Source organism: Pollicipes pollicipes, unplaced genomic scaffold, assembly GCF_011947565.3.
Source record: "Pollicipes pollicipes isolate AB1234 unplaced genomic scaffold, Ppol_2.1 Scaffold_3447;HRSCAF=4054_pilon_pilon_pilon, whole genome shotgun sequence".
Lineage (NCBI taxonomy): Eukaryota > Metazoa > Arthropoda > Thecostraca > Pollicipedomorpha > Pollicipedidae > Pollicipes > Pollicipes pollicipes.
The window spans coordinates 1444614-1468230 of record NW_023596297.1 but is presented as its reverse complement, the minus strand read 5'-3'; the positions used below and the strand labels follow the sequence as shown (position 1 = coordinate 1468230).

Here is a 23617-nt window from a genome sequence, read left to right as displayed (position 1 = left end):
AAATGCTGGATGATCAACAGCAACTGAAAGTGCAAGTTGGCTTCCATGCGCTTAATGAGCTGGTAATGGCAAACAAATGCAACTAACTGCGGGCATAGGCGGCGCTCATCAGACTGGGCTGCTTTTAACAGCGGTAGCCAAATGATACGATGGATGAGTGATATTCATGAGCGAAATCATTTTACACGTTATTAACGTCTGATTGAGCAACACTCCCACATTGTGCCTCGTAGCCTGTCGATGCCAAATGCCAAAGTTGGACACAATTAATGTCATGTCCTAACTTTGAGCCCGCCAATTTTGTTATTAGTGCTGATACTTTTTGAATTTACGATAATATTCACTTAATTTAGTGACAAAGTTTGATCGTTACACCGGGCGGTGATCGTAACTTGTATTGGAACATCAATTATGCCCGACGTCCGGGGAAACAGAAAAGTTCCCGTACTTTTACGCCCCGATGCACTTTTTACTCTATCGTTCAAATATGCACTTTTATGCATATGCACCGCCGCAAGCCCAGCAAAAGTGGCGAACAAGTACCAGACCATAGGAGCAATGAAAATCAACAACCCATCACAATGGATGCTCTGCTTGTAGTTTGAACATAAAAGTCCAGAACTTACCCTGGACCTTAAAACTGTCCAACGTGGATAGAAATGGGCGGTTGCAATAATGCTCCCCATGGTTGGGATCAAAGAGTGTAAATCACGTCTTTGTCTGAATAAAACAGGCGCTCAGTTATCAATTGTCGAGTGGAGCACATGGCTAGCATACCCGTACGCGAAGTTGTGAGTCATGCTCCCGTGGACTGTGGTACGTGCGTGCTTCCAAGGTCTTAAAAATGGTGCTTATTGCTTGAAGCGTCTGAGCAGCGAAGGTCAAACTGATACAACATCCTAACGAACGGGGTCAATTTATATCATACTATTTCGACAAGCTATGGACAATCAATGGAAAATCGTGTCTGCTGCACGCATCAAAACACTGACTCATTGGAGTATCAGGCCTTCCCGAACGCTGGCCAGCTGCCTGCAGCATGTGACAGTGTATCTGTCGCTGCAGGCGGCCGGCGGCTTGGAAGCGTACAGAAGCGTTTGATGACTACACATAAACCCCGATCGACGTGGGAGTTTAATCCGCCGTCAGCATAAGGCCCTGATGTGAGAAAACATGACAAAAACATGTGGATAATGAATAAGAAAGCATGTGGATAATGAATTGACTCACGCAGCGTAACCCAGACCGCCAAATCCCGACCTTGGTTTATACAATACGATAAAGGTCCCTGGATATCAGCACGGTCAGTGAGATTAACGGTTAACAGCATGCCATGCGTTTGCAACCTACATTATTCAGACGAACAACAATCGGGGCATGAAAGGCAATAATAAGAAGTCGATGAAAAACGAAGCCGTGTCGCAATACATGGTCTGAAATGCATTGAAGCATGCTACATTACAGCCTCCTGGTAACCAGCCTTATTTGTCGTGTTTGAAACACAAATAGCACGACGCCACCAGTCTCCGCATCGGATACCAGTTGGCATTTAAACCGAAGGATCTCGGGACTTTGGCAGCAGTCACCAACGTCTACCAAGGCCGGCACCAAAACACCGTCAGCGCCTAACCAAAGCGCACCAACACTCCGCCAGCGCTGACTCGCACCATCTCGACACCCGGTCAGCGTCCAACCTTAATCATGACCCGCACCCATCGCCTGGCGCCCGTATCACCCTTGCGCAGTCCAGGGGTCGCATCATCGGGCCGACCCGCGCAGCCCGGCGCCAGGTCACCAGCGTCTGACCCGCCGTCCGACCCGGCGCCAAGTCACCAGCGTCTGACCCGCCGTCTGACCCGCCGCGACCTCAGCGACGGCGCGGCCCTGGTGCTGCAGCGGCCGGGTCGTTTCAATGCACAGACGCTGGCGCCGGCGGCGAGGCCAGAACCAGTTCTGGGCCGGGGGCGAGCCCAGCGCGCGGCCGCGCCGAAAGTGCAAGTGAAATGGCGGCGGCCGGCGCCCGCGGCCCGGCCCGCCTGGCGACGCTGGTGCGGAGAGAGGCCGGGTCGGCGACGGCCGGCGCCGACCGAGGAGCTGCTGGCGCAGGAGAAACGAGGGAACGCGCTCGGAGGCGGGCGAGGAGGTGGTGCCGAGACGGTCACGGGGGCACAACATTCAACGCAGCTGTGTTCGCTCAACGACTGGAGCTATGGGGGTCGAAACACGAGGCGAAGGCAGGGTGGAAGACGCGGGTCGCTGGGAAGACAGCAGTGCTGAGCGGCAAAGGGAAGATGGCGACCGGAGACTGCCTGGTTTAAGAGCTGCTCGGTCTAACTACAGAGCCCCACCCCAGGGTGCCGTTCGTGAGTTTAGCCGCTCCCTGACAGGCCTGACTATATAGGTCACGAGGTCAGTCATGGCACCGCCGGCAAGCGGCCGGGGCGCGGCCCACCCCCTTTCGAAGCCGGTGCTGGGGCCGGACACGACAGCGTGGCGGGTCCATGAACGGGCTGTCACGACCGCTGGTGAACGACGGGGGTGAGGCCCGAGCCCCGGACCGTGACTGGTCCAGGTGTGACCACGTGACGGCCCGTCACGGGCCCCGTCACGGGCCGTCACGGCTGGTCCGAGCCGACGCCGCGGACCGGTTACCGGAGCGACACACGGCTCATGTTGGACCCGATCTGCCGTCGCCACTCAAGCCCTCAGGCTGGTCGGCACTCAAGCCGTCAGACTGGTCGCCACTCAAGCCGTCAGACTAGTCGCCACTCAAGCCGTCAGACTGGTCGCCACTCAAGCCCTCAGACTGGTCGCCACTCAAGCCGTCAGACTGGTCGCCACTCAAGCCGTCAGACTGGTCGCCACTCAAGCCTTCAGACTGGTCGCCACTCTCGCCTACAGGCTGGTCGCTACTCACGCCCACAGAATGGTCGCCACTCACGCCTACAAACTGGTTGCCACTCTCGCCTACAGGCTGGTCGCTACTCACGCCCACAGAATGGTCGCCACTCACGCCTACAAACTGGTTGCCACCCACAACTACAGACTTGTCACCTACTTACGCCTACAGCCTGGTCGCCACCCATAAGATGGACGCCTTACTGAGGATCGTTAGTGTGGAATGTGGCGCAATCAGCGAGCCCGTTTGTGAGCGAGACGTGTGGCCATCCCGCATCAGCCCAAGGCGCAAAACACGTGTTGTTTTGGCAGGTGTACCAACTAGGACTGTATGTTGTAAGCGAAGATGCTAACTGCGAAACCATTGCACAAACCAGTTTATTCCTAGAAGTGCACGCCACGTGGTGACTCTCGCAAGACAATAGCCGGTCATGGTCTGGCCGCTTCAAAGAAGCTTCAGTCGATTTTGGTCTTCACTTCGGCACCTTACACAAAACCGACATATGAAGTCGACAAGACACAAAGCGTCCACTTCTGCGCACCGAGTTAGCCGTTTCAGCAAGACGGTGCTTTGCGCTCCTGTTAGTGAGTTCACCTGTTACCCAGATTTCGAACATTTCAGTACTAATTGTTAAGGGAATCTAACCGGCAGAGGTTGTCTCGCACAATTTTGGTTCGTCTCGTCGCATCTCGATGTTGTCGCGCGCACCTCGGGAACGGGAGCGAAAACTGTTACACTCCTCTATTGCATAGTTCGCAGACAGTGAACGGAATGTCTAACAATATTCCCTGCATCTGAGCCATGAGTTCAGGTAAAATTTTACTGAAAGGCAGTCTGATGTAGTTTTATTTGCATGGTGTCTGGTAAAATTCGGCCACAACTGTCGGATTGTTACGCCTAAGATGTTCGAAGTCTCATCATGCATTCATGAAAGCTCACCGCCATTGTAAGGCTACCGAGCAGCGCAAATGTGGGCTTCAAATTCAGATCACTCGCGAATCGTGAACAGCCTTTCTCCCGTCTTTTCTCCGGCCAGTGCCAGCCCGACCAGCCCCCCGCCGCCGGCCGTCGTGCACAACACACGACGACCTCTGCACCAGCGCAATACCGCCGCCCGACATCCGCCTCTTCCGGCCACCTCGCCCTCCCCACTCCGTCTGTTTACGCTCAGGCCGCGTCAGGAGCAGGAACAGGAAGGGGAGGGGCGACCTGGGGCGGGCGGGCGCGCGTGCTGGCCGCCGGGCCAGCCTGTAATCACGCCGTCGCGGCGCCGCTGCTGTCATCGGCCGTCGAGGTCCCCGTCGCAGGTACCGACGGCACGCCGACCCCGCAGGATCGTCGGAACCGACGACAAGGCGCCGCTGGAGGTGATGCGGCATCGTATGTATAATATTGCACCGTGGTCGAGATGCGGGTGTTCGGGGCAAGACATGTTGAATTGGCGCGGGATCTGTCGCCTAAACCACCTGCCAAACAGAGTCCAGGTGCTGACAGGTGTTCTCAAGATCGACTCCTTCGCCTGGAAGAAAATCACCACGAAATCTGGGTAAAAATCAGGATTTCGTCGGGCCGTAACATGCGATGAAGGCGCGCGCCACGTAATAAGCAGAATGGTGCTGTCTTGTTCCGGTCCACCGCGTCACGTGCTGCCAAATCAGCCCCGACCGGTCCGGCTGTTTACGGTGCTAATGCAGGGCGACAAACTCGCCTTCCGCAAGCAAAGCGGAGTAGTAAAACTGCGCGCTTCACCAGAAGCTGGTTCATCAAAGCGTAATAATGCGAGCACCGCTGGGAACAAAGGACCGGGGGGCCGTCACTTAAATACATCACTTTTGAAGCTTTCGTGCTGATCCTGGGTGCTAAATGGCTTAATCCACTCTGTCTGGGTTGACAACCATGTGGCAGCATAGCGCCAGCTGTCGGAGGAGAGGCGCACCAGACGGGGGACGAATGCCTGGAAACCGCCGGGTTTATGTATGACGGCAAAGATCAATTTACCTTATTACATGCTGCCCAAGAGCATAATCGAGCGTGATGAGGAAAATTCACGCAACTGGTTTGAAGGCGAAGTTTGTCGTCTAGACGACGCGTCAAACGATCAGCAAAAAAGCGCGCGAAGTGACTGCAGTGGTCAGGACCGGGCGCTCGGCCGACACCATCCGCGCATAGTACCTGGAAGGCGCATGCCTCGCGGTCAGTCTTACGCTTGACTGCAGGTGGAGTGGGGATCGATTCCGGAATCAAACAAATTTCCGGTGATTTTGAGTAGAATGAACAACTTTAAGATTTTATTGTCGTTCAGAGTCGGCGTTCAGTTAACCAAAGCATCGATGAATGACGAATCTGGTCCGATAGAGATGTCCGTAGCGCGATTTAACGGTCTGACAGTATGTGTTTAAAGCACCCTTGGCCCTTGAGACGTGATCGGAGTTACCTGAGGTTGTGTGGTGCTGTTCCGACTCAGAGCTAGAATCAGCCGGGATCAGAGCTGGAATCAGATTCCGACCCACACTGCACGTGTGTCAGAATCTGAATCTATCTCACTGCAGCGAAATCAGCGCCAAGTCTGCTCACAACACCGTGCAGGTAAGCAGCGGCGAGCCGCAGCGGTGACTACAGGCTACCACTGCGACGTGTGACCTCTACTGCGGCACTCCGCGTGTGCTCAGACCAGCTGGTGCCCAGCGCATCTGTAAGCCACCACTGCTCTCCGCTCGCATGGCTTTGAATGCCAGCCACGATAATTTTAGTGTGAGCCTAGGTTCTGCTGCACAAGCAAGCCGCTTTTCGATTTATTTCACCGGAGATTGCTGGCCCGCAAGCTGTAAGCGGAATAGACGAGGCATCATCACTTCTCGCTGAAAAAAGTCTGCCATAGATTATGGGCACTATTTCTTGATGTCATGAATAGCCTTGCCTCTCTGAAGACAGCAAGCTTACCCATGCAGGAGGTTCTGTACTTCAGGAAGACGGCAGGAGAAAGGCAATGCATTTGTTGAGCATTGACGTCAACACACCCCATCCAAGAGCTCTCCCAGAAAATATGGCGCTGCAAAGAGACAAGGAAGGAGCACAAACGATATGGAGCAAGCCGAAATCGCGGAGAGGAGGCAAGCGAGCTCAAACGTTTCCATATCAAAAGTGATGGATCACCGAAGCTGGCTCTTATTTCCCTGACTGAAATTAACTTGATTTAAAGTTGGCAAAACTAACGCCGTAATTCACCACGGATATCTCACATGGAGTGTTTTGAGGCAAAAAGGCACACCAACGCTGTACCCGACCACCAATCAAGTACCAACGACAGCATCCTGCGAGTTCGCGGATTGGCTGAAGGCTCGGTAAATCCGCCGATTTCGCTATGTTTACATATCCCGCAAGCGACACACAACGGCATCAAAAGCCGGAGACGGTCCCTGGTGACCCGTGACGCGGCATCGTCTGGTTCGTATCGGCGCCTCCGTATCGCCAGACGGGCAGCGAGTCGGGGGTGAGCTTCCCTGATTGGGAATGTATCGATTCAACAAGCGGCCGCGTCGGGTCGCGGCGCACGGGGCCGATCCCTGCGCAGGTCTGCGCCACATGCGCCGCTCCGCTGCGGCACGACTGGCGACGCGGCGAGCACAGCACGATGCGTTTGTCGCTGTGGCTGTAATCTCTGGGATAATCAGTATTCTGCGGCATGAGCAAAGAAGGACTGGCGTGATCACGTGAGACGGCCGGCCAGGGCTGTGACCCGTTGTGACCCCATTGACGTCACCAGTATGGCAGCGATTGACTCCTGCTCTGGGACGGCATTTATGACAACTATATGCAGACTCGTTGTGTAGATTTGGCACACCTGTTTGTACATTGCACCCAGCCTCGCATTAATGAAATAACGATGGCAAACTCGGAGAATATCATTCGTCGGCGGAAACAGCAAGGAGAAATCACGGATTCCATCACGTCTGATGGCGTTCGTTGAGCTTAACAAGCTATGGGATTGGCAGGGTGAGTATACCACAGATTACCGCATAGAACGTTGAGCTTAACAAGCTGCGGAATTGGCAGGGTGAGTATACCACAGATTACCGCATAGAACGTTGAGCTTAACAAGCTACGGGATTGGCAGGGTGAGTATACCACAGATTACCGCATAGAACGTTGAGCTTAACAAGCTACGGGATTGGCAGGGTGAGTATACCACAGATTACCGCATAGAACGTTGAGCTTAACAAGCTATGGGATTGGCAGGGTGAGCATACCACAGACTGCCGCATAGAACGTTGAGCTTAACAAGCTACGGGATTGGCAGGGTGAGTATACCACAGATTACCGCATAGAACGTTGAGCTTAACAAGCTATGGGATTGGCAGGGTGAGTATACCACAGATTACCGCATAGAACGTTGAGCTTAACAAGCTATGGGATTGACAGGGTGAGTATACCACAGATTACCGCATAGAGGTTGTTCAACGCTAGGTTAAGCGTTTGAGTTCAGAGAATCCATCGCTAATGAACGAAAACCAAAGAAATAAATTAAGCTCAATCAGTTACAAGTCTGTGACGGTGCAAATGCTTCCATCAAGGTTGGGTTGAGGCCTGTCCGATTAGAATTTCAAATGTCGATTGCAAAGCCGTCCCTGTAATACTTTGGTCTTTTTTAATGAATAATCTGGCATACAATGCAATCAGATGGAACAGATACTACTAATCAGATGGCAAAGATCCTGCTAGTCCATCCAGCCCCACAACACATCCAGATTTACACACCGCAGGGAAGATAGCCGATGTACGGCCAAAACAATGCACTAGTATGTCACACGACCACCTGCCAAAGTGCCAAAACAGCAACATAATGCGTCCATTGCCAGCGCATTCGCGCCATTGATAAGCTGATACAATCGGCGAGGCGGGACGACAAAGGTCACGTTCCACCTACCGACCGCCACAAAGGCCCGCAGCCTCATAACGCCCCCGTCACCAGCTATTCGTCGTCCACCGCCGCTACAAATGCGTTAAAGCCATCGAAAAGTACATTACGCCGGGCTGGGCGGTGATTTTTCAGCCGTCTGGCACGTAACGTGCATCACGCTCAATGCCCGGCTGTGTGCTCGGCCAGCGCTCCTGTAAAGGTGTTGAATCGATGCCGTAATTCGCGCCGACTTTACGCTGGTTGCCAGGAAGACGGAGGCAACCAGTCACGGTGCATCCCGGCACGCGGAGGCCGTGGTGGAAGCTCAATGGTACCGTGTGAGCCCGTACAGCCATGCAATTGCGCGAGCGTGAAGGAGCAGTTTGCCCCCCAGGGTGACCTCCAGCTCAATGGCGGCCGGCTGACTTAAACCAGTTTAAAATTTCAGCGCAGTTTGTGTAGTCACATGCATATCAGCTGAGTCGACGAAATACTTTCGGGTACCGACGACCGCAAGCAATGCGATCATTTCCACTCGGGAATTCGGACAAAATTGATTGTGTACTTAGGTTGTTCTACAACCGGACACACGCTTATGCCCTTGGCTTTTTACGACTTCATGTAGCTGTTTTGATTGTCACCTCTGCGATCTCCATATCGCCATAGAACGGATAGCAGAGACCTGCCTTATGCCTGCGAAACAACTTTTTAAGAACGACATTTTTTGATCCGGTTTCATCAAGTCGGTCTCCAACGCGGCGAGGCTGCAGATGATCTGCTGTAAACGCGTGTACACAAGACGGACTTTGAAACACGCCGAGCTGCTGGGCTAGTAAGCGACGGCCGATTCCTATCCAGCGCCACGCCGTCCATGTATTATGTGCCGTATCTCGTCCACTGTAGTTCGGTGCGATTGACTTGGCTCAGTTAAAAATGCGACAGCTCTTCCGCCCACCCGTCCTTGGAAGTGGCTTTCTTTCCAAGCAGCGGTCGTTACTGAAGACAAGCCCGAGTGCACTTATCCTGTAACGACGTCCAGACGACCTGCAATAAAATGTATCGAACAAGCACGGCGACATCCTGGATGACCTAGAGCCCAGAGCCGCCGGCGCCGTGAGTGACTAGAAGGTCCGCCACGCTCGAGGTCGGGCACTCCGCCGTCGGGCGGTGGTGAAAACGGGCCCGTGACAGCCGGGGGGCATGCCGGGAGGGGAGGCTCAGGCCGCGAATGACGCGACAGTTTTCGCCGGCACACCATTCACGGATGCCGAACACACTCGCCGCCGGGCGCGTCGGTAACCGCCCGGCAAAAAGACGGACAGGCGGCAAACTGCGCCGCGTTGGATGTGCGCGGACTCCGTGTGCGTGGCGCCGCTTATCTTCTGCAGGAAAACCGGCTTTCGCACGACCCGGCGATTCGCTGGCGAGGAACGTGCAGGAAAAGGACACGCGGGGAAAGGACACGCCGAAACCGAAGCGGTGTGCCGACCGCCCATCCGTGAGCACGACCCAGGCTCGGCTCAGACAATCTCCAATCGATCGCAGATCGTATCGGCCCGATATGGACGGCTTTCCGCTCGTCTTTTCCAAAAATGACCGGCCGTCGTGCATGGTTAAGTTGGTTGACAGCGTGGCTAAAGCCATCGATTTCCCTCAACGTCTTTCTCCATTTCCCTTTGCGTCTTTCTTCCTGCCTTCTGTCCCTCAGGCAACGCCTCGACGGCCGGTTCCAACTCACTTGGTGGCTGCAGCCCGTCACAAGGCTTAACCAGCCAGCATCATCATTGTGAGCCATACTGACCACGCCGCACATCTCCACCTGGGCTGCCGTACGGTCCGCTTAAGGAAAGTCTCCAGAGTTGCAATCTCTTTGCAGCGAGGACGGAACACTCACGCACATTGCATGGTAGTGGCTGAAGACCTTAACACTTTGCCACAAGTTGGGCTCGTGGACACGTGCAGCTTTCGAGAGGTAATGGATGTTGCTGTGAGGCCAAAGCCCTGCTCTCAAAATACACAAAGTACGGGAGAGGATTCCGGGACCTATGTCGGGTCCAGGTCCGAGCTCTGGCGCGTTCCAGAAACCACGCGCCGTCTCCTTGGCAGCTGGGTCTGGCGCGGTCTGCCTGGCAGCGGCCTGGTGAGCCAGTCAACAACGTCGGCACAGTAACAAGCCCAAGTGAAACATGCAGCCCGCTCCAGCAGAGAGCATGAGATCAGGAGCTGTAGTCAGACTTACGTCCCACCGCATGGGGCAGTGCCGACGGCGAAACTAACAAGTCGCGTGTAGGTGCGGAGCGTACCTCACTCCTCCTCTCCCCAGCCCCGCTCCCAATCCAACCCCCACTGTGTGAGTACTGACGGCAATGCCCGACCCATGAGTCCTTGCGACACTCACTCCTTGAGCAGGAGAAACCCTGAGATGATCCCCACCCCGTTCGACGATCACCGCCCTTGCAGCGGCAGCTGGAGGTCCCTGGAGCCCCAGTTCGCCCTCACCGTGCTGGTAGTGGCGGTCGCGAGCGCAGCTCGGTCCCGGGTGTCGGAAGCTGCTGAGCTCGTACGGCGGCTCCATGGCGGCCGTCGGCGGCGCCGCGCTCGCGCGGAGAAGCGAGCCCCGCGGAGGTGGCTCCCGTCCGGCACGTCACGCGGCCAGGCCAGCCTCGCGGGCCGTGTGGCGCCGGCGCCGGCGGGCGGGGCGGCCGACGACGGCGGGGCGGGGCGCCGGCGGCCCTCGCCAATCAACGACGACCCTGCGCGTCGACGGCGACGACCGACGACGCAGAGGGGCGCGTCGGCGGGAACGCAGGCCGACCGCGTCACCGCGGACCGCTGGCAACCGGGACAGGTCGGGGCGCCGCCGCACGCCGCGTCACAACTGGTTCGACCGAGCGCGCCGCGGCCCGCCGGCCCGCCTCGCTGACCCCGGCGGTCCGGTTTCGACGCCGGTTCGGGTGGCGACGAGCCGTCCGCAAACACGGGGAAACTGGCGACAACACGCAATGCGCAGCCGCACGCCGCACCGGCACCTGTCCCGGCCGAAGGGGGGGGTGACCTGGGTCAGCCAGAGACGCACCGAGCGGCTGGGAGCCGTCACGTCGTCGGCGGAAAGCGGCGGTCAGGGCCCACGGTCCGCGGCGGTCAAAGACCCCTGCGGCGGAGGTGAGGGAAGTCCCGAAGGATGCGGGATGGTGGGGGCTAGTAAACGACGCAGAATGGCCGCAGATTATAACGGTGGCTGACCGACGACACGGCCGACAGTGGCTTTAGAACCCATTGGGCCACCGATCCTACACCTCGAGATACAAATATTGTAGACACGCGGAATAAAAGCACGGCATGACACTACATGCTCCGATAGCCTAGGAGTGAAATCGATGCTGCCCTGCAGCAAAAATAACGGACCGAGCATTCTGGTACGCTTGAGAAGTCACGTGATTCACGGGATCACAGGTTTCCAGCAAGATGAGAGCAGACGAAGAAGAGCTCGTCGCAACGCGCTTGCATGCTGCTTCAATTCGCCGCTGCATCGTTTGACTCCGCTGTCCTGTTGTATATAAAACACTGACCGCAGCGCGCCCAGGGAGTTTGGGTGCAAGAGCTACTAGAGAAAATATTATTATTTTGGAAAGTGCAGGGAATGCATTTCTAAAAATATTAACTACCTCTATTACCGACATATTAATAGCAAGGTACCGTACATTTCATCAGGCGGCATGACATGACTTATTTTGTCAAACCTGTCCCTAGCAAAACTGTGCAAACCAGGCCAACTGGGTATGGCTGTCGCCGACCCGGCCAGACTGGCGAGATCTTGTGACGATGGTGCCTTGTGGGTCGTCTCAGACGCCGCGCCAAATAGGGACAAAAACCGCCGCCAGGCGGCCGCCACGTGTAGGACACCGCGTTTACAAACAGACCCGGCGTGCGCAGAGATGAGGCGAAAACCGCCCGGCGGTGGATCAAATAGGAGACGCGGGAGACATCCGTGTAGTTTGGGACGGAGATGGCTGACTAATGGGAGACGGACATGGCCAGGTTTTGAAGACACGCGCGATTATTTAAGAGGGCTCCTGGTGACCCAATCCTACGCCGTCGTTAAGATCGCTCACCAGCGTCGCACAACATTGAGAACCACCGACCAGACCTGAGCGGATGTCGCGGTTCGGCCATGAGGGCGGCGGGGGGGGGGGGGGGGGAGCATTAGCGTCAGACCCACCCACGTGCCGCGGGGCAAACCACATCGCTGCCCGCCCCATCCGGGCTCTGAGTCATCACGGAGAGACACCTCTGCCCGGCGGGTAGCGATCGAGCCGGCTTAGTGCATTGGCGACAAGCGCGAAAAGCTGCACTCATGCGTAAAAAGTTGCGTTTGGCATCAGGGTGACCCTTCAAAGTTGATAATTTATGCAAGCTTATTTTTTGTAGGTCGTTTGCGCTGTCTGGATGCTCGTCATTCGCAGTCTTTTGTCCGGACCGGTGTGGGGCTACTGGGTGGCTGGCCCAGTGTGATCCATTTCTGTTAAATAAACAAGTATTGTGTCTGAAGTGTTTTTGCGTGCTGGTCCGGGCCGTTGTGCCCTACCTGTCCGACCCGTGTCGCTGAGGCCTCTCTACATGTCCAACCCGTGTCGCTGAGGCCTCTCCCCCTGTCCGACCCGTGTCGTTGAGGCATCTTCACCTGTCCGACCCGTACCGCTGAGGCCTCTCCACCTGTTCGACCCGTGTTGCTGAGGCCTCTCCCCCTCTCCGACCCGTACCGCTGAGGCCTCTCCACCTGTCCGACCCGTGTTCTGAGGCCTCTCTCCCTGTCCCCGACCCGTGTCGCTGAGGCATCTTCACCTGTCCGACCCGTGTTGCTGAGGCCTCTCCCCTCTCCGAGCCGTACCGCTGAGGCCTCTCCACCTGTCCGACCCGTGTTGCTGAGGCCTCTCCCCCTGTCCGACCCGTGCCGCTGAGGCCTCCCCACCTGTCCGACCCGTGCCGCTGTGCCCAACCCGTCCGACTTGTACCTCTGAAGCTTCTCTGCGCCGTGTGCACCGCCGCGGTCACTCCGTGCCGCCTGTACCGCTGTGGTCTCCCACCTCTCATGCCCCCAGTGTAGGGCTGTGGTCCCTCTGTACCGTCTGGTCCGCTGTGGTCCCCTGCGCTGGTCCGGACGGGACCGGGCCGCAGTACCTGGCGGGTGCCGGGGCCGCCACTGCCGGACCAGTCAGCAGCCATTAAAAAGTGGTTGACCATGAGAACGTCTTATCCTTCGCGGCGGCGGGCGCCTGCTCGCTCCTGTGCCGGCCGGGCGGCGGGCGGCTACTCCCGTCACAGGGGCCTCAGGGGCGATGCCCCTGAGCGACGTCCTTGCAAGCGCCGTGCACCTGTCGGTGTCGCCGGTGAAATGCAGGGTCCATAATATCCAAGGCGGGCGACGGACGGGAGAAGGGGGCGTGGCGGTGGTTGAGTCCGTGCTGTTAGGGGGAGGCGTGGAGGTAGCGTGACTTGGTACGTGCCCGAGGCGTGCTTCGGGCGCGATGGGGAGCGGCACAGGCTTGCGCTTATGCCTCGCTGGACGGAAAGAATGCAGTGTCTGTGGCTAATGCAGGGTCAGTAAAAGCCTGGGTAGGAGAATGTCCTGCGCAGCGTTTGGCTCGTTCAAACCAAGACACAGGGGCCATGCAGAGTAACACGCCACGCACGGCCGAATACTATGGAAGGCCCTTTTTCAGATCACATGAGATCTGAACCATGTATGGTCCGGCGCCAGACGGCGATGATGACCGATACGGGACCAGTCAGTAGAGATGAGCGAAGATATACCAGACGTGAGGCAAGACAGCTGTCGCAAGACAGATCGATGCAGACCGCGCACTGGACCTTCAACGTGAATACAATTAAAAAATCAATACGGCGAAAATGGAGGCTTCAGATCGGGATGCTACGAGCGTAGGTTTTTATTGTTTGCTAGCATTCAAATGTTTCAGTACCGTAAAGCTAACATGTATAAAGCACACACGTGCATTCCTACCATCGTAATGTCAGGAACACCTTAATGCTAGAAAAGCTTCAAGGAGGATGGAAACCGCAGGCTGACAGTGACCGCATGCGGTGCCTACTTGGAAGCTCTCCAGAGGTGCAAGGTCGGTCCGGGGGTGCCGTTATACTGAACACCTGGTCCATTATTTTCAATTCCTGCTCGAAATAATTAGGTCCAACGAAGAAGTGTTTTTAGTTAAATACGTATAAAATACACAGGTCCCGACCTATGCGGTATTAATGTGTCAAAATTGAGACAGGGTTTTCCTTTAGCACAAACCCCACTTGAGGTCAATGGCAGCTGCATTAGCACTACTGGCAATAATTTAGGCCACAGCGTCCCGGCGCAAACTAGAAAAAACGCGTAAAAGTGGCAAGATGCTGTTGTTCTTTTTCAAAGAGACTATGAGCTGCTCTTTGAAACTGAAACCTTCGGGTCATCCAGGGAAAGAGTGGGAGAACTGCCTTACTTAGCCTAAGCCCGTTATTCCGAACATACGATTGGTTCACACCCACGTTTTGCTGCTATATCACGCAAGTGCCATGCAAAGAGCGACTTAAAAATCCGAAAGAACACATGTCCTAGAGAAACACAAAACAGAAACACTGTGTCTTCTTTGGGGAGCTAATACATGTCCACAACTAAGAGGACACCCGCGACTGCCGACGGGCATCCAATGCTCATCCTCGCAGCGGCCAGCGGGCATGACAGCTCATCCTCGCCGTGGTTAGCGGGTATGGCAGCTTGTGATGCAACGCCACTGACGACCTCTGTCCTCTTCGACCGGTTACCTTGGCCAGCCCAGCCGCCTCGGGAAGGATGACAGCCCCTCCACACATGGGCAAAAGCGAGCGGAGGCTGTGCTTAGCCGTCACGCACACCCGGCTGCTAAGCGCGGGGGGGGGGTCTGGGGCGGCCATTTTCCGGTAGCGTGGGCTTACCACGTGGCCGCGCGAGATAGGCGGCAGGGCATAGTGGTAAACGGGGTGATGCTCGCATGCCGCCCGAAAACAGGCAAGTGAGGTACGCTCGTGGATGAACGAAATCGAGCGGCGGGAAACAATGGTGCTTAAATCATGCTTACGGACAGCTGGCTAATGGAAAACACCTGTCCACTGTACAGAGCACAGAGTGGTCAGGAATGGAGAAGTGGCGAGTCATTACCTATGGTACCTCGAGGATCTAAAACAATTGAAAAATAAATAAGTTTAAAAGCAAAATAATCTACAGTCAAAACTTACATTTCATAAGCTTACAAAAGTCAACACCCATGCGGTTTTTTCGTGCGTTCCGGCGGTGTTCTGGCCACAGCTCCTGTCTTGTTGGCAAAGATAATCGGTTTAAGACATGAATTCGCACAATTGCTTTGCGGCGAATGGCTTTGGAGCCTCATCTGCTGTGTCATGTTTCCCGTAAAGGAAGGGAAATTTTACCATCCCTTGGCCGTACCACGACCTTGCAGGATATGCTGAAAACAGTCATCACTTTCATCACCTACCGGTTGGCATGATAGAATGAGACAAAATAATCCCTCGCTTGGGACCCCCCCCAATAACGGTGTTCGTGTCCATGCAATAAACTATGTGTCAGTATTTAATTTCGCATCGCTGGAAGGGATAGCTTACACAACAATACTGCAATACAAGTGTGCAGGTGCGGAACTTTCACCCTATTGGTGCACGCGCGATGAGATTTAAGGTCATTACTTTATACGCAAATCCCATGGGCTTCACAATAAGCTCGCATACACGAAGGGATCCAGCCTTCCAAATATATGGGACGTTCAACTCGTAATGCTGTTCAGAAATCACGGGTAGCACCAGCGATCAGTGAAAGGATAGTGAACGGGACAAATAAAAAAGGGCGAAAACGAGCACATCAGGCATGATAGCAGCATAAAACCTGGTATCACTACCCGCCCTGGGTCCCGCATCAGCCTGATATGTTACAGGAGCGTGCAGGACCCGATGACCTTGCTTGGTGCTGGCACTGCCACCCGCTTTCAACGCGTCTCATGTATGCTGACATTTTAGAATGCCAGCAAAGTGCCAGCGCTGTCGTCTGCAAGCCATCCCAGAGCCATCATTCATCGCCGGCTGCTGATACCATCGCACAAAAATTAAGCATCTTCAGTGTGGATGCATGCTATAAAATGAACTGGACCGACCCAGAAAGCTCGCTTATTTTATGCTTCCCAGAGTGGACAAACCAATTGAACTTCACCTGAAATATTGCTACCATATCACGCCTGCTATGACGAGGGACGAGCGAGTTGGTAGCAGACGAGAATGTTTTCACCAGGCGCACAACACAAACATACAAGTGAATGCACCCGGCCGTCCTTGCAAACACAAACAAATGGTATGCATAAATTCAATGGAATACTCACAGCTACTTGGTACCACTTTAGATATCAGCTTCCACCGTACTGTTAACTTGTTACCCGTTTAGCAAGCCGAAAAGCCCTGACACATAATTTGCGCGTCCAAACTCAAGGACAACGCCTGCTAGCATTTTCAATCGACGAAATCGACGAGTTGGCATTGAGGAACAGTATTGGCACTTTCAATCCCAGCACTCGGCACTTCACACATATTTAGGGTGGGCGTTGGTCACAATGAACAGGACACACGCCGGCGTAGCTTTCATGGCAAAATCTCTCGGTCTAGACCACGGCGAGACTGGTATTCACAGCAGTCGAGCTATCAGCTTCGGAGAAGCGGCATCGGCTGCATTGCGGGTGATCTCTGCCGCACCGGCAGGGTCGAAAAACTCGAGTATTCTAATCCGTTTTTCCGGCACATTTGCCTACGTCATGCGGTTGGTGTCGTGCTTCCACCTGCTCTGACTGATGAGCTCTGACATCACTTATCAAAAACGCCCCAAAACGGGCACAGCTGTGTTTCGTGCAAGATAGCACGTGATAACCTGCACACATCGACCTGGGCTTAGCGCCAGTTCGATTGACCACTTTTCCTCCGTCATGATTAGGTCCGTCCTTTGTTCCCCAGCCTTTTCGCGGGCAAAAAAACAACAATTTATTAGCTGTTTAATAAGTGGGGGCCTGAGCTTCTATTCATATGGTCAAATTGCAAAAATAAGCCGCATGGTCGAACACATCGCATCTGAAAGCCTTGAAATTACTACACAAAAGCTTTCAAAGAGTCGCGCTCCTTGCCGCTGAAACTTTGGCCGCGGTACGATCAGAGGCTTCAGAGATGTAAGCTCGTCAAAATTGTTACTGGCCAGGCCGGGCCAGGCCGCTGACGCCACAAACAATCCCAGATAGTTGACGTCAAGACTGACCAGACCTGCGGCCTCCGTCGTAACAGCGTAAATAGACAACTGACAAAACGAAGCATGATGCTGATGAGCCGGAGAATGTGCACCTCTACCTTGCATGTATCTAACACAAAAGCTGCTTTTACGCGCGCCTGATCCTCGCAAGACCCCACACACGACGGTGCGACATGTATGCCAAACGCATGAAGATCAGCACGAAACTACCAGGAATGCAAGCTGCGGGAGCCGGTGGCCTGTGCTCTCGTCCGCGTCTGACGGATGGCCGCCGGACCATCCTCCGTCGCGTACGGCGGCCGACAGCCCAGCGTAGGGACGGGACGACAGCATGTGTCACCCATCAGCGACCGCGACCGCGGACGGATGTGGCTAGTAGTGCATCACGCGGAGATTGGCACCCGCCATCGCAGCGCGGCGGCGACCGCAGAACACGTGCCGGCGGCACTCTGGAGCCGGCGCTGGAAGCGGCGCCACTCGCTCGCTAGGGCTACGGCCGAAGTCGATTCTTTCCACGCAGTCGATAAGAATTCTTGAAAAGTATGGGGAGCAAGGCCGCCCAGGTCCTTGGCTTCTGATCACCACCATGGCTGCGCGTCCCTGGTCATCAGCGTAGCTGCTTACTATCACGACAGTTTCTGATCGTCTGCAGCCCCCACCCCCATGATGATCACCGTCGTAGGACCTCGCCACTGATCGCCATCGTGCCTGACCATCCTTCCGTGACCACCGTCATGACATATCGCCGCCGTGACGGGTTAGAGCCGTGACATACCATCGGCGTGACTGCCGGACGCTCCTGTCACGACGCACTGCCGCCGGCGCAGCCTTGAACACGCTCCCGCACGGGCGTGGGAAACGCGCCGCGCGGATAGCTGGACGACGGGCAGCCGGCGCCGGCTCGTCACGCGTTCACCTGCTGCCGGAGTCGGCAAGCCGCACCAGCGACGAGACACGGCGCCAGAGGCGACACGCCCGTCACAGATCGGCAACCAGTGCCGACCGAGCGCGCTGGTGGTCAGATGCCAGCGCTCGGTTACGTCATGTCGCAGCTCGTGTCATTTGCACGGATTGCCATGCGCTTAACCGGAAGCCGCATCCAAGCCATGTGCCACCCCATCGATCGCAAGGAGCGGCGAGTGGATCAGTTCGGCACTGCCCGCCGGGACAGAGGCACAGGCTCGGTGACGGTAGTCGCGCGTCATCGAGTTTGTTCCTCTCGCTGAGGACCATCGAGCCTTTTCCATGCGTGACACCACGTCAACCGTGTCATCGGAGATTCCCTCAGACGTCGAAAGTAGGCGGCACTGTCACCGCTACCCGGCAGGTCCGCTGAATGGCTCTCGTCCCCGCCGCTGACTCCGCCACTGTTGCTGAACCAGGAACGAGCACCGATCTCGGAAATCCCCAGAACTGGACCATGGACGCACCCGGATTTGACATCGAAGGGGTGATCCAGCGCCACACCGAAAACGCACAGACAGCGTGACGTCGCTCTCGTCCATGGACTGACGGCGTTTCCTTCATCAGAAGCCCGCGAAGCCGTTTGCTTGCGCCTCAGGACAGAAAGCAACCGCGGAAGCAGGTCCACACAAAGACAAAAGTATCGCTTACCTAAGATCGCTTGCAGGGCGGAATCGTCAGAGAGGAAGTCTATATCCATGGCGGGTACTCCAGATCAGCCCATCATTCGCTATGCACCGGATTTTTCCACTTTCGCACGAGATCACTCAGAGTGCACCTTCCCATGCGCGCAGTATCACGGACTCCAGCCACGATCCTCCGTTCACTCGGTGACGTCAACGGACCGCGTTTACAAGGTTATCCGGCAGATGTCGCTAGCGGGCGGCGGCTGCATGCGCGGGCAGCGACGCCTCGGCCTGCAAACTTTCTAAAAATGCACGGCCTATGCCGCCAACGCGACCGCAACAAAAGCGCCAGTTCAGAGAAGCGGCCAGGCTCCGAGACGCTGATGCTCGGGGACTGGCACCAGCTGCACGAGAGAGAATGCGTGCGGGTTGGTCGTGTGACCGCTGTACCGGGTTGGCGCGGACCAGACTGGAGCGGCTGGCCCGGACCCGGCGCAGGGGCGGCGCCGTTCTAAGGTACAGGGGCGCGTCCCGACGGCTGCAGTGCGGCCATGCACCGCAATGGCGCACCCAGGATCGGGATCAAGAAGATCGGACAGAGCCGACCACAATAATGTACCTCGGGGAGGCGGGGACGCTGCGACCAGCAGGATGTACCGATGAGCGAGGGGAGGACAGCCATTGGTAGAAATGTTTCCAGATGGTGACGATAGTTGGAACATGCAATAGCAGACGCTCATTATTTGAATGGATGCATAAATGGGGTGGCAATGTGAGTGACAAAATCAACTAGTGAAATACATTTCTGAGCCCGCGCCCGGCCGGCAAGGAAAACTCTTTCGGTCACGAGTCAAAAACGAACGAGCGCAGCGGTACGAAATTTTCAGTACCTGTTCACTTATTAAGTTGGCATTCTTTGTGCAAATCTGAAGTTTTGATCTGCCAGGACCAAGGACCTAGGTCAGATAACAGGGGCCAACCTTTAAAAAACTTTACTGTTGTAAATGCTAATGTGTTCTTTTCTTCAATCTAAAAAACGCACGAGTGAAATATCCGGCAGGATTCTCTTCTCAACCTGCGAATTGATAGCCCGAAGCGTCAAAAGTTTTTTTGTCGGATACGTCATCATTTTTGTCCACTCTTGGGCCGCTGCAGAGTGCTAGCCGCGGGGCCGACGCCGTGCGTCTTACGAGACTGCAACGTCGGGAGCGGGAGTTTTGTTTCGAACTATTGCGAACGCGCGTGTTAGAATATATTCAATTTTTCACTAATCGCTGCGGATTGAAGGCTGGAACTTCCCAAACGAACATTGGCTGATAATGTTGAAACAATGTTTTAGCACATTTCGATCTACAGCTACGAAATTGCTGAGATTTTGGGACGTAGACTTGGTGTTTAAGTATGGCCAGGATTTTTCTCAAGTGCTAACGCAGAGGCAGCTCCACATTTCACTCTTTACATGGCTTGTCTGCGTGCAAGACCAGAGGGTATGAGTCATGATTCCATTTTAATTCGTCTTCTTATTTACATTTATCATATATTATATTTATGTGGTATAATAAGGGTCATGAATGTAAGTAGTAGTACTACACATATCAAACACTGCTCTACATACACACACACACGCACACACACACACACACACACACTCACACACACACACACACACACACACACACATATATATATATATATATATATATATATATATATATATATATATACAAACACACACACACACACACACACACACACACACACACACAAATGGTAGAAGCGCACCCAGGGACCCAAAGAGGAGAGGACTCTATTGGCCTCCTCAGAAGAGACGGATTTTGGAAAACAGAGAGCGCAGGGTCACAGCCGAACAATGTACAGCTAAAAGCCTGCAGAGAAAACGCAACTTGCAACATGACGTAAGGCGCAGTCTATCTTGAATCCACTCAGGGACGGCAGACGGCAGTGCACGTATAGTTCCGTTGCTACATTTAATTCGTTGCCTCCTGAGATTAGAGGTAGTCCACTGCGAACCTATACAGAATAACTCATACGAGATCTTGACCTGACCTAGTGTCACTTTCTCGTGCCAAAATGACGGAACTTTGGTCGCTCCGCCACGCCAAGTGTACTTTGTTTGCCTAGGTTTCTGGTCACATGTGTTTTCATCTTAACCTCTTTATCATGTCGACTAGAGTTCAAGCATCGCCATGAATTTGGAAAAGTTGTTAGCAAATACACATCAGATAACACCAAAGCAAACTGGACATTGCTAACGCTAACACTGTGGTTATGCTCCTGACAATGTCCGGACACGGCGACGTTGATGCTGGCTGACGATAAGCAAACCGGGAGGAGCTGGTGCAGACGGAGGATGTAGCAGGTCCATTCTGTCCCTGCAGCGCCATATGTGTAGAAAACGTTAGCAGAAGCCCGATCGGCTTTAAAGAGGACATAAGTTTCTGAAAGTATCTTTCGAAGAAGAGGATTATGCTTGTTTAATAATATACCCAGACATCTGCAGAAGTGCTGGATGTCTGTCCCTGGCATCTGTGCTGTGTGTGTGCTGGATGTTCGCGCACGGAAAGAGCCGACACTAAAGGTTCTTCGAATGCTGGGCGCGAGAGCTGCTCGCCATGCGAGGCTCCCGTTTTGTATTTGTATGACATGTTTTTTTTTCAGGCGGTGCGCGGCATCACGCGTAGCACGTAACATGTAGACATCGTATGCACACTATGTCCACTGGGCCATAAACTCCCCCACTATTCCATCCAACCACCCAGCCGATGCCAGCGTTGGAGTGGTTTACTGTGTTGGTGTCCTTTTTATAACGATTTATTGCCACTTTGATCACAGTTGCATGACCACTTTGATAACAACACAACGCAACGACAGCATGCGTGCTTCATTAACATTTTGACAACGGTTGAACGTTTGACAACTTCTCATAGTTGTACACTTCGTGCATTATCGCATCGCGCCACGCACAGTTAATTGGATTCAAAGTTGGCCCCAAATACCTTCATACTTACATACAAACATATATACGTAGCTGACGAGCTCTGCACCCTGCTTACGTCATTTTCTGCTGCACTGTAGGTTAAGAGCCGCTTAAAGCCTTCAGCATTTACGTGCATGTCCTGACTCTGGCAGCACCACAAAAGCATCCTCCCATCAGTACGGGAATGTTAACTGATGGGGGTTTAGTGCTTGCCATTATGTTGCAAGTGCCAGGGACACGAGCTTGGATGGTGCTTCGCATCCAGTCCACGCTTATGTCTAACCCACACAAGCTTTCTTCGGTAAATAATCCAACGAAGCATCCGGCAGCCCACGTAAAGATGAAAGTGATAAAGAAGCCATAAGCGAAAGAGTCTGGTGGCAGTGGTACGACAGGCTTGGCAGCAGTCACGACAGCTTTCATTGATATCGGCATGGTTTTGACGCTTTTGCCGCAAAGAAGCTCGTACCTCACAGCGTGTTGCACGTTCCTACAGTGTATGTGTCTGATTTTCCGGCAGCGTGGTAGCATGTCTTCGTAGCGGACAGATCATGCAATAGGCAGCGGACGCGGCCGTTGACAAACTGGTTGTGATAGACGAGTTTCATACATTTGGAGGGAGCTAAGGGCTGCTTAGGGCTCCCTGCGACACAGTCCATAGAAAAGACCGATATAATTGCCTGAAATGGCTCGCACATGATCGCTTATTATCAACTGTTTCTTAGACCTTGACGTAGCAACTTACATCACCAGGATCTCCCCTTTGTATCATTCATTGCACACTCAAACCATCGCACGTCACGTAATGAAATAATTCCTTTTTAAAAGTTACAACATACTCTGCACGAAACATTTTGCCGGCTGGACATCACCGCCGCTTGCCCTGTACCCCTATATTAAAATGCTTCGTTTTACTATTCCACTTAATTACTGTTCATGGCACGATGTCCTCACCACTATGAACCAGAACCACCCTCACGACTATATTAGGATGACTGTCATAAATGTATTGCAAACATCTAAACTGAAGCAAGATATGACGAGTGAAACCATAATATGCGTAAATGCGGGCTTATCCGCTTGGTACGTCAACCCTTTGTTTAACTTCAAATACAAGCGTTTTATTGTGACCAAGGAGCTTTAAAGTCTTACATAAGTGAACTGCTTCCCGGTAAAAAATTGCAGGCCAGTAGATCGAGCAAAGATTAAATGAATAGTTGGGGCACGAATTTTTGGAGTTCTTCATCATCAGTCGGGTCTTTCTTCAGCTTCCACTGGATCAGCCCTGTAGTCACTCTGTGAAGGGCTACGGATGTAAACACCATGTATTTATGGCATGAATTCTTAGCCGAAGAGACCCTCACGAACCACTCGGATTCGCAATAAATCAAGAAAGGGAAAGGCTCGTGCACAGTTCCCGTCACATTTGCCACATTGAGCATGTGGAAGCTTGCAGCTACGAGTGCCGGTCGCGTGCGGTACATGCATCAAACACGGCGGCTGTCACTACTCGACCTCGAAGTCTAAGGGCCCTCACGAGCCATTTTGTCGTTTTTATATTGTTGTTGTTGGAGCATCGATGTGCTGTGTATTTCCTGCAAACAGCAGGCATGATCCGAAGCGTACGCAAAACGATTCGAACACATCCGCTGCCGCATTGTGCGCGGTGAGGTGTATCGATAGTTGCAAATTGCTTAGCGACTGTGAAATGCTTGCTGAGCATGTGTCAAGACCTCTAAAATCACCATTAAAATATAAACAACCATGCCGGAACAATTCACTTCGGCCACTTCTATGTTCAGCGATGTTAGTGGTGCTGCCATCTATTGAGTAAATAGCTCAGTCGAGAGCTCGCTGATATTAACACGCGCTCGGGTGGCCGGTTGGATATCCTTCGGTCGGGTGGGAG

The 23617-nt window shown here is 54.1% G+C and overlaps 1 protein-coding gene across 1 annotated transcript in view; it reads right to left on the bottom strand.

Moving 5' to 3' along the window:
• LOC119091456 (myelin regulatory factor) overlaps positions 1-18904 on the bottom strand; it is a 59724-nt gene extending 40820 nt beyond the window's left edge. The window contains exon 1 of the mRNA XM_037214254.1: positions 18736-18904. Coding sequence (XP_037070149.1) covers positions 18736-18784 — 49 coding nt within the window. The 5' untranslated portion in view covers positions 18785-18904. The remainder of the gene's footprint in view (positions 1-18735) is intronic.
• Between the last annotated feature and the right edge of the window lie 4713 nt (positions 18905-23617).